Below are 12,164 nucleotides of genomic sequence, written 5' to 3' on the forward strand. Positions count from 1 at the left end.
ACTCAACATCCTTACTAATCAGGGAAATGCAGATCAATCTCACAATGAGATAGCACTTTATACCTACTAAGATGGCTGTAATCTAAAAACATAAATCGGAAAATAACAAATGTGGATGAGGATATGGAGAAATTAGAGCCCTCATAAATTGCTGGTGGAAATGTAAAATGGTGTAGCTGCTATGGAAAACACTTTGGCAGTTTCTCAAAATTAAATACTGAATTACCATACAGCCCAGCAATTGTACTCCTAGGGGTATACCAAAATGAATTGAAAACAGGAACTTGAACACCAGTATACATTGCATCATTATTCACAATAGCCAAAAGGCGGAAACAGCCCAAGCGTCCATCAACAGATGAATAGATAAATAAAAGTGGTATATGTGTACATTGTAGAATATTATTCCTCCATAAAAAGGAATGATGTTCTGATACATACTACAACATGGATGGACCTTGAAAATACTAACTTAAATGAAATAAGCCACACACAAAAGGACAAACATTGATAGTGACCTACCAGTATGAAATGTCTGGAATAACTAATAGTGGCATAAAGAAGATTAGGGCTTACTGGGCCTAGAGGAAGAAGGGTTTAGAAAGTTACCGTTTAATGGATACAGCATTTGTGTTTGAGGCCACGGAAAAGATTTGGAAACAAATAGTGATGGTGGTTGCACAACAATGTGAATATAATTAATGCTACTGAATCACCTAGCTAGAAATGGTTCAAATGACATAGTTTGTCATGAAAAAATGTTAACATGAACCACTTTAAATGAAAATTTCCTTTTAATCCCGATTCATATTTGAAAATATAAAGCATTGGTAGTCACTCTTTGATGAAGTAGTTAATGAATAACACTACAGTCTTTGGAGTTACAGATGTGTGTTATTTTACAGTTTAGCCAATTTTTAAATCTATAAACATCTGTGTTGTAGCTTGACTTAAAAGTTTTTTTCCTCAATCATATCAGAATGTAGTTTGATGATTATCTGGGTGAGAGTTTTGGTGGTCAATATATGGCTAAGAAAGTTATATATTAAAGATGAAGGGTTTTGTAAAAATGTTCACTTTAAAAGTGTTACTTTAAAAGGTAGTTAACATATTTGTAACAAGGAAATTGTAGTAAGACTTAACCCAAAAAAGTAATAAAATTATTATTGCAAACATCTCCTGGTCTATCTTAATTAGCTTCTACCTTAAAGCCCCTGCCCTGCATAATTACTAATAGATTGAATAGACTGCAAACACTGCCTTACTCAAGTTCAACAAAGCAATATTAAGGTCACTTGTTATTAATGTTATATCTTTTCTGTCAGTTTGGGAGTCTGGATCAAAAATTAGCCCTGGCTACTCGTATTCGTGGTCATGTTCTACCCTTAGCGTTGCAGATGTATGGCTGCCGCGTTATTCAGAAAGCATTAGAATCTATTTCTTCTGACCAGCAGGTAATTGTAAGTTAAGACAAAATTTTGTATTATTTTATTCCATTTTTAAATTACTACGTTTCTAATCTTACAATAATCTTGAAGTAAAATGACTTAAATATTTCCACAACTAGACTAAAATATTGTTACCGTGTCCTAAATAGCACACTACTAATTAGAAGTCACAAAGTAGATAATTTCTAAATGAAGATATTTTAGCACCTATGTGGCAAGCAGAATGTTAAATGATGAGTGTTTTTATTACTACTTGCTTACTTGATTTTCTGCAATGTGAGAATGCATGTTACTATTTTCCAGTGTTTATTTTGATGGTGTCTAATGTTCCTATTATAAGAAAATTTTTGAAACCAATAGCATTACTATATGTCAGTTTTATTTATATATATGAAAATTTTTTAAGTAAATATATAGCCCAGCAAAAAAGTAACTTAAGAATTCTCTTTTAAAATGTATACTTTTTTGAGAAAAACGAGAACACATAAATTAAATGAGAAATATTCTGTGTTATTGGATGAAAAGTCTAAATGTTTTACATTAATACAGGAATTATTGATCAAAATAATGCTTTAAATCATTTGAAATAGACAAGAATATTGAGAGTAGGGGATGAAGATAAATGCTGATCCACCAGATTTTTAAAATACACTGTGAAGCAACACTAATTAGTGGGGTTATTGTGTAAGATTAAACAGACTTGTAATAAGAAATTTATAGCCCCAGATCAGTACAGTTTTCTGACTATATGCTTTATTTATTACAATGAAAGCATAAGACTGAAGGAAATAATTATTTCTTAAAAGATAATGGTAGTTTAAGTTTGGAAAGAGATTGTCTTTGACTCATACAATAAAAATAAATTTCAGTAAATAGTAATATATGAATGGATGGCTATATATGTGTATATATTCATCACTGCATTAAAATCTGTGAGAAAATACTATTATTCCTCCAGAGGAAATTCTGCGTTTTACAGTAATTTTAAGGTATGTCACAATGGAGAAATATAAACACATTTAATTATTTAAAAGCTTAGAAACTTCTGCCACAAGTTTCTAATTGGCATAGATATTTTTTAAATGTCTGATATTTAAAAATAAAAGCATTAGGAGTAAGTCTTTTTTGATACAGTTAATGAATAACAGTATTTGGATTCCTTTTTTTTTTTCTTTTTTTTCCCCCTTGAGATGGAGTCTCGCTCTGTCTCCCAGGCTGGAGTACAGTGGTGCAATCTTGGCTCACTACAACCTCCACCTCCCAGGTTCAAGCGATTCTCTTGCCTCAGCCTCCCAAGTAGCTGGGATTACAGACTCGCACCACCACACCCAGCTAATTTTTGTATTTTTAGTAGAGAGGAGGTTTCACCATGTTGGCCAGCCTAGTCTTGAACTCCTGACCTTGTGATCCACCCACCTTGGCCTCCCAAAGTGCAGCATGAGCCACTGCCCCAGCCTTTGGATTCTTAAGCATGTTTTATTTTGTAATTTAGTCCATTTTAGGCTTCTTTGTTTTGTTTTGTTTTGTTTTGTTTTGAGACAGTCTCTCACTCTATTACCTAGGCTGCAGTACAGTGGCATGACCTGGGCTCACTGGAACTTCTGCCTCCTGGGTTCAATTGATTCTCGTGCCTCAGCCTCCTGAGTAGCTGGGACCACAGGTGTGAGCCACCACACCCGGCTAATTTTTTGTATTTTTTAAATAGAGATGGGGTTTTGCCATGAAGGCGAGGCTGGTCTTGAGCTCCTGGCCTCAAGTGATCCACCCACCTCAGCCTCCCAAAGGACTGGAATTACAGGCATGAGCTATCGCACCCAGTGATTTTAGTTTGTAATTAAACATCTGTATTATAGCTTGACTTAACAGGATTCACCGCAGTTGCTTCAAAATGTAGTTGAAAGTCCTGTGGGTGAAAGATATTTTAAATGTGAATACCTTTAGACTGAATATGTGTACTCCGTTTCTCCACAGTACTATCTTTTATTGCTCTAATAAGGCACACAGATTATTTGATCAATATTAAAAGCTATATGAAGTTTTACAGTTTTTTTGTTTTGTTTTTGGGACGGAGTCACACTGTGTCATCTAGGTTGGAGTGCAGTGGCACAGTCTCAACTCACTGCAACCTCTGCCTCCCAGGCTCAAGGAATTCCCACCTCAGCCGCCCAAGTAGCTGGGACCACAGTCACGCGCCACCACGCCTAGCTAGTTTTTTGTATTTTTGGTAGTAGCCGGGGCCATGTCGCACGGCTGGTCTCAGACTCCTGAGCTCAGGTGATCTGCCAGCCTCAGGCTCCCAAAATGCTGGGATTACAGGTGTGAGCCACCTCACCTGGCCCTAAGCACTTTATTATAACAGCATTTTATAAAAGAACAAAGAAGTCTGACATTAATTCTTTCCTTAGGGAATTATTGAGGTAATATGTAAAAATCACATAGCCCATAAGTAGTCATCAACTTCTTACCTTTTCTATGTATTTGATAAACTCACTCAGCCATTAAAAAATTGCTTTGGTGGTGGAGATGGTACTAAGTAAGGCAAAAGTGTAGAATTCTGGATTAGTCATGTTAGTTACCACCCGATAAATACTAACAGATGATTTACACGGTGAAGACAGTTTACAGCAAATTCAGCATCACTACGTTGTTTCAATGTAGATCATGTACATTGTAATCCTGCAGTATGTTTTAGTAATTTTCACTTTTCAGTGGTTTCTGCTTATTATACTGCAAGAGAAAAAAATTTAGACTCATGACAAACAGGAAATAATGTTTGAATATATTTTGTTCCCATCTCAGTATTTTAATACTGAGATAAATACACTTTTAATACTTTTTTAAATACTGAGATAAAATATACTAGTATTTTCTCTTTTTAGGTAATTATTTAAATGACATCCTGTCTTTTGCAGAGTGAAATGGTAAAGGAGCTGGATGGTCATGTGCTCAAATGTGTGAAAGATCAGAATGGAAACCATGTTGTACAAAAATGTATCGAATGTGTTCAGCCACAGTCACTGCAGTTCATCATTGATGCTTTCAAGGGACAAGTATGTTTGAGTTTTGGCTTATAATTTGTTAGCAGGGCATTATTTTAGAATTTTGAGTATCAACACATTTTTCGTAAGTCACTAGATAATACCCAGCACTTGTATACAAAAATAGGATACAAAACAGTAAATGTACGTTAATTTCTTCCTCTTTCATAGTCAGTAGATAGCTTCATTTTTCTGAAGCTACAAAACAGAAATAAGAGTTTAATCACATTACTTCAAGAAGTAAAAGTAATCACTGTTAGAATTATTTTTTTTTTATACCCAACGGTGTTTTCAGGTTTACTCAGAGAAGGGAAGGAGGTTTGGAGAAAGACTTAAGACTATATAATAAGACAGAAAACACATAGCAATTTGTAACTAATACCCTAGTAATTAATATTTCTTAATGCTAAACTACCCTTTCTCTTTTCACCCATTCATTCCCATTGTTACATAAACTCAGGTTCAGGTAAAGTTCTGATTAGATTCCTTTTGATCAAAATATCTTCAGCTCCTAAATGGGATGCTCCCTGTCCCCACTCTCCAGTCTTTGCTAACATGGTGGTAGTCATATTAAATATGAGTTCGTCACCCTTCTATTTTACATTACTTTGAGGTGTCAAAAAAAAAGAAATAGTCTGCTTCATAGAACTGTTCAAAAATGTCAGAGAATACAAATTTTAATTCTTCTAATTGTCCTCAGGTATTTGTGCTTTCAACTCATCCTTATGGCTGTAGAGTAATTCAGCGCATCCTAGAGCACTGCACTGCAGAACAGACCTTACCTATCTTAGAAGAACTCCACCAACATACAGAGCAGTTGGTACAGGTATACATTCCCTAATAATTTGAAATGTTTATATATTTTTGGAAATTGTTTTAATTTTTAAAAGAAAAATAGTTTGTTATTAAACACACTATAGAAAGAGTGAGACAAATGCCTGTTGTATTCTCCTAACTATACTACTGGATTTTTAGACAACATGGTTAACATGTCTTTAAAGAATAATCGTTCTTAAGGAATGACTTGGGGAAAGTAATTTTTCAATATCTGTCTTAGGATCAGTATGGCAATTATGTTATTCAGCATGTACTGGAACATGGTCGACCTGAAGACAAGAGCAAAATTGTTTCCGAAATCAGAGGAAAGGTTTTAGCCCTGAGTCAACACAAATTTGCCAGGTATTGGGATACTTTGTAATTTCAGGGGTCAATTCTTTCAACTCATTGACTTTTATTAGTTACCACAGAAATACATGTAGAGCGTAGCATTAAAGTATAGTCTTTTTTTTTTTTTTTTTTTGGTGTCATTAAAATGCATCTATAGAACATTGCTTTTATTTTTTTTAAAAAAAGTCTACGTAACAAATTTGTTTTGCCCATGTATGTTCATTTTTGAAATCTGTATTTGGAAAATAATTTTCCCAACACCAGAAATGCAGATTTATTTAGGACATGTTCTTGAAAACCTCACAGCTTTAATGATCTGGTTTCCTTTTTTTGAAGTACAATTTTAAGAGACCCATAATTAAACTTGTGGATGTCAAAATTATGTAGGTCGTTCCATGATACCAATTTCTGTTATAAAAGTAGTTGGCCAGGTGCAGTGTCTCACACGTGTAAATCCCAGCCAGCACTTTGGGAGATAGAGGCAGGAGGATCACTTGAGCCCAGGAATTTGAGATCATCCTGGGCAACATAGAAGGAAATCCTTTCTCTACAAAAAATTATCCAGGCATGATGGCACATGCCTGTAGTCTCAGCTGTGAGGGAAACTGAGGTGGGAGAATCACTTGAGCAAGGGAGGTCAAGGCTACAGTGAGCTGTGATAGCGTCACTGCACTCCAGCCTGGGTGACAGAACAAGACCCTATCTCAAAAAAAAGAACAAAATAAAATAAAAGTAGTCATAAGACAAGAGAATCCCATCCTGACTTCCGTTTTATCGTGCATTGAAGAAAATTCTTTCAAAAGTCAAGGAAATTTTGCTGTAAAGAAAAAAATAACAAAGCTTTGTTTATCTGCTTTAATTTTTAGCAATGTAGTAGAAAAGTGTGTTACTCATGCCTCCCGTGCTGAGAGAGCTTTACTGATTGACGAGGTTTGCTGCCAGAATGATGGTCCTCACAGTGCCTTATACACCATGATGAAGGACCAGTATGCCAATTATGTGGTTCAAAAGATGATTGATATGGCTGAACCTGCTCAAAGAAAGATAATCATGCACAAGGTAATAACCGCATATAACACTCAGATAACTTTCTTTGTCTTTGTGTTTAGGCTACACATTTAACCTCCTTGGGCTTTCATTTCCTCCTGTATTTTGTAACTGGAGGAAAAAATTAAAATTGATGGATATCCTTTGGCAGATATATTGGTATGGTTTCCATTTTTATTCTTAAGGTTATCACGCCAGGCATGGTGGCTTTTGCCCGTAATTCCAGCAGATTGGGAGGCTGAGGTGACAAGATCACTTGAGTCTAGGAATTCGAGACCAGCCTGAGCAACGTGGCAAGATCCTGCCTCTTAAAAAAAACAAAAAAAAAAAGTTAGACAAGCATCATGGTGCAAGCCTTTAGTCCTAGCTACTTGGGAGCCTGTGGTGAGAGATCGCTTGAGCCCAGGAGTTCAAGACCAGTCTGGGCAACAGACCCCCATCTCTACAAAAAATTTAAAAATTAGCTGGGTATAGTGATAAACATGCCTGTGGTCCCAGCTACTCAGGCAGCTGAGATGGGAGGATGGCCTGAGTCCTGGAGGTTGAGGCTACGGTGGTCTGTGTTCATGCCAGTGCACTCCAGTCTGGGCAACAGAGCAAGACCCTGTCTCAAAAAATAAATCAGTCATTCAAAAGAAATTCTTAAGTAATCATATTCATTTCTAATTTCTTACCTGTTTTACATTGTTCTTTTTGCCTTCATCTTATATAACTGCACAGTTGCCCCTTAGTAACTGGGGGATTGGTCGTAGGACCCACCTACTCCTGTGCCAAAATTCACAGATGCTCAAGTCCCTTATATAAAATGGCATATAGTATTTGCATATAACCTAAACATATCCTCCCATCTCAAGATTACTTATGATACCTAATACAATGTAAGTGCTATGTAAATAGTCATACTGTAATGATAAGTAAAAAATCTGTGTAATACAAACTTTGTCATATTTTTAATATTTTTGATCAGTGGTTGGTTGAATCCACATATGCAGATAGCAGACTACGTTTAATTTGCCATAATACATGGGTTGAACATTGATTTTAACCTAATACATTTTTCTAAGTAGAATTTTGTGTTTATGTTGTGGGGGGTAGCACTAACTCATAATTGTTTCCCTTTAAGCTGTTTCCTCTCTGTATCCTCCTCCTAGAATCTAGTAATTTTTTAAGAAATTAGTAATTGCAGCAGGAATACTTATTGTCATAAAGAACACTGAAAGAAACACTTATTTTGAATACTCTTGATCTTAATGTATTCATTTACAAAACGTGGAGCGAATTACATAACCCCTTTGATCCTCTCATATAGAGAGAAAAATGATATCTTAGGATTCCTTCCATCTATAAAAGTGTTTTGGCCTTCTGATTTTTAAAATTCATTCTTCAACTTGATGTAAGTTTTCCTTTCTTTTTCTTCTGTTCTTTCAAGACAGGGTCTCTGTTGCACAGGCTGGAGTACAGTGTTGTGATCTCGGCTGACTCTAGCCTCAGCCTCCTGGCTCAAGCCATCCTCCCACTTTAGTCTCCGTAGTAACTGAGACTACAGGCATGCACACTCATAGAGTTCTGTTTATATTTTTTAGAGATGGGGTCTCGCTGTGTTGCCCAGTTTGGTCTCAAAGTCCTGGGCTCAGGTGATCCTCCCACCTTATCCTCCCAAAGTACTGGCCTCTAAGTGTTTACCTATCTTTTAATTCAGTGTTTCTGCTGTAAACTAATGAATATAAAAAATTGCAATCTTATTTTTAACAGCTACATTATTTAACTGGTATCATATTTATTATATTTGGATTATCCCTAATTGTTTAATTGTTATAAGTAGTGCTTTGTACAAAAGTCTTTTTGTAATTGTTTTGGTAGAATAAATTCCTGGATGTGGAATTACTGGGTAATTTGCTATATTTGGGGCCTCTGCCTGTTTCCATGTGACATAGTTAGATGTAGTGTTTTATTCATTGAACAATTTTGAGAACAGATGTTTGGAGGGATTGAGCGGATCACAACTGCTTTTGCAAAAAGTAGCTTTCTTTGGATTTAAATTTTTTTTTTGCAATTATTCCTCTAAATTACCCAAAATTGGGGGTGCTTTTTTAAGAAATCAGAAACTAAAACGACTTATATTTTCTAAGCAGATTATTTGTTTTTCAGATTCGACCTCACATTACTACTTTGCGCAAATACACATACGGGAAGCATATACTGGCCAAGTTGGAAAAGTATTATTTGAAGAATAGCCCGGACCTAGGACCTATTGGAGGACCACCAAATGGAATGCTGTAAATTACAGGAGCACGAGAAAGAAGATAATTTAACCATGTGAAAAGAATTTTTTTGTGTGTGAATTATCAAAACACAACTCAACTATGAATCTTCAATTTTTTTTTTAAAGCAAAACTATTTATTGACTTTATTCATCCATTTGTAAATTTTTTAAGGTTCTTGTGTATATTTGGGGGGTGGGGGATGAATTATAAATTATATTCAGCCCTGAGTGGAGACCTATCAGATTGGATTGCTGGCAAAGCACAGAATGCCTGTATATGATGTAACTGTATCAAAATAAAAGCTGTCACATATTTTGTAAATTTTACCTTGTAAAGTCACAAAATAGTTTTAAAGGAAAAGTACAGTATTCTTTTAATAAACTGGCTCACAGTCTGGTAGGTCTACAACCCCATAGCACAACAGGTTTATAGAGATGTATATAGAATTATAGTCCTTATTTTTTTTCCTTTGCGTGAAACCTTTTATAACAGATTAACAATCAACTGCATAAATATTATTAATATTTTAAAAAGTTAAGTTGTATTTTGATAATTCACAAACTATCATGCAAATAACGAGCAAGTAAGACAAGAATAAAGTGGTTTGAGATGAAAAAAACTTAACATTATTTACAGTAGATGTGGTTTTAATACAATTACTGCCCTAAAATGTCTCTGGCAATGTACGGAAATATTGTATATACTTACATATGTCGTTGTAAGAGTTAAGAAATACAAAATCATGGTGACACTTCCAATTTAGTGCACTAAATGAAAAGTCACTAACTTTTCAGTTTGGTTTGCAATGAGAAAGAGTGGAAATTTGTATTTTGTTTTGCTTATAGAATTACAGACTTGTTGAGGAAGTGTTGAGCTTTATTTTGCTTTTTCATAGAGGCAGAAAGTAGGAACCAGATAGAGATGAAAAGGGGCCACTGAAAAGTGAATTTGATAGCTCAGCATTTAAGCATGATTACATATTCAGATAGCTCTTTTTGCTTTCTATAAATATATGCATTGTGTGTGTAGTAATAGATGTAAGTTTACACTTTGAAAGGAAATCTTGTTTCAATGTTTATTATAAAAGCCTTGCTAATTTAGTAGTGATGCTTTCCTTGGTTGTACAGGTGTACATTTGTAAACCTTCATGCTGTAAATGGAATTTGTTTTATCTCTTTGGGATACATTTGCATTTTAGTGTACATTTACGTCCCTGCCCTCTTTGACCTGGCAATATAGTGTTGTATAATGTAAATTTATTTCTCCAAATCGAGAGTGATTTTTTAAAAATTTTTTATCTTTATATGGTTTCAGAAGTATGAACCAGCTTTCTTTTTATTATTGTGAGATCATTTTGTTTTATAACATAGTTGTTGACTGTTAATATGGACATGCTAGAATTTGGATCACTTTCAATTGAAGTCAGGGTATTGTGCATAATAGAAAGTATTGGACTGAGATATTTGGTTACCATGGAGGCCAATGCTTTTTTCATCTTATTAAATGTGATGTGACTTTTTTCTTTGTACAGAAGAGTACTGTATTTTTGAATAGCCTACTCCCAAGTAAGAGCAAATCTGTATGATAACATTTTTTTCTCTGGACATAAGACATAATAGTAACACGATGTACATTTACAAGCGGCCTTATGTACATTTCCCAACAATCTTTTTAAGGCAAAATTGTGACCATATGTGTATAATTAAAATCGTTTTTAATCCTTTGCCTATGAAAATATTTTGGAAAAAAACTTGCTGTGTATATTCAGTTTCTGAAAGATAAAGAAAGTGCTTTGTATTTTGTTGAAGTCAGTATTTTGTATAAACATTTATGTTGACCCAGTTATGTTTAGTGCTGAAAACTAAAATGAACGTGCTAGCTCTCTCAGCTGACTGTGGAAGAAATCTTTTTACTAGAGATCTGCAGGAGAAAAGCAATCTTCTGAGCACAATATGGAATCTAAAGGTTTTATCACTTAGTTATTCATATTATGAACCTAAAAATAATGGCATAAAGTTTGGGGATGCCAGGCATACTTTTTCATGTTTGGTGTTTAGTTATTTTAGTTTTCTAACCCAACATTCCTTGGTGAGGCCATTAAATCCAAACACTTGTCTCTGTTCCTTCTCATGGTCATACTGGGTCATCAGCATGCCCCAATCACTGCAGCAACGCCTTGGTGTGTGTGTGTTTCATTTTTTTTAAACCCACACAAAGCCACTCTCACTTTTTCCTACATTACCAACCTCAGAGTTTTCAGCCCATGTCGAACTTTTGTTCTCAGTATCAGCCCATGGTTTCAGGATCAAAGCTGTCATGTTGGAGATTGGTAATGGCTTTCCTGTCTTTGTACAGTTGAATTCTTAGTCTTCCTTCATCCTTGCCCTCTGTTGGCACAGGCGTTATCTGCAATTTTAGAAAATGACAAGTAGAGATACTACATTGAGAAACTAAACCCTCTCCTTGGGGTCCTGATACTCCCATGTGTCCCAGTGCTGACAACCCAGTCTTCCCAGTACTTTCAGGCCTGCTCTACAAAAATACCTTTCTTGTAGAAATTTTACAGTCTGCCATTTTGGGTGCCCACCCCAATTTTTACCTTTTAGTAAGTTCGCATGAAATTTTGGTAAAATCTGAAAATCACATTTCAGAATAAAGAAACAATTGGGCAGAAACTACCTAGGCTTTACTCTTGAGTTGTCTCCTTTTGATAGGGATTGTTTCTGGACCAGTTTGTCTAAGTCCTGGCTCTTATTGGTTCATATGAAATAATGTTCACTTCTTTGTATATTATGTATAAATTAGAAAATGAAAAATGTGTGAATAACATTGTATGAAATAAACTTGGTCTTGTGTTTTTCTCTAGATAAAATACCCCTCTGTACCTCAGTTATAACTTAAGATTGCCCATTCAGGTTTACTCTGACATAAGGAAAACAATACATTTTTAACACATGGGTACTATTCTGGAGCCACTGATTCCTCTGATGGTATTTATTCCATCTTTTGATTAGTATTTAGAATCTATAATTGCATACTTCATAGGATAAAACTTCTAGCCTGTTTCCACATGAACTTGAGGAGGCAGTGTTGTCTAAAGGCAAACAAGTTCAGTGTGGATTTAAAGTTTACCTTATTATTTACAAACTATGAACTTATCTAAACCTTGAGGCCTTAATCTGTATCAAGGGATAACAACT

At 35.1% G+C, this 12,164-nt stretch overlaps 1 protein-coding gene across 8 annotated transcripts in view; it reads left to right on the forward strand.

Annotated features, from left to right (window-relative positions):
- PUM2 (pumilio RNA binding family member 2) overlaps positions 1 to 11,832 on the forward strand; it is a 112,657-nt gene extending 100,825 nt beyond the window's left edge. For 5 of the 8 annotated variants that reach the window (XM_017893368.1, XM_017893374.1, XM_017893369.1 and 2 more), the window contains 6 exons: positions 1,326 to 1,460; positions 4,361 to 4,498; positions 5,187 to 5,312; positions 5,544 to 5,665; positions 6,520 to 6,712; positions 8,849 to 11,832. In XM_017893368.1, coding sequence (XP_017748857.1) covers positions 1,326 to 1,460; positions 4,361 to 4,498; positions 5,187 to 5,312; positions 5,544 to 5,665; positions 6,520 to 6,712; positions 8,849 to 8,980 — 846 coding nt within the window. In that variant the 3' untranslated portion in view covers positions 8,981 to 11,832. The remainder of the gene's footprint in view (positions 1 to 1,325; positions 1,461 to 4,360; positions 4,499 to 5,186; positions 5,313 to 5,543; positions 5,666 to 6,519; positions 6,713 to 8,848) is intronic. The other 3 variants (XM_017893371.1, XM_017893375.1, XM_017893376.1) reach the window with 2 other exon arrangements.
- Positions 11,833 to 12,164: the final 332 nt, after the last annotated feature.

Source organism: Rhinopithecus bieti, unplaced genomic scaffold, assembly GCF_001698545.2.
Source record: "Rhinopithecus bieti isolate Rb0 unplaced genomic scaffold, ASM169854v2 scaffold_23816, whole genome shotgun sequence".
Lineage (NCBI taxonomy): Eukaryota > Metazoa > Chordata > Mammalia > Primates > Cercopithecidae > Rhinopithecus > Rhinopithecus bieti.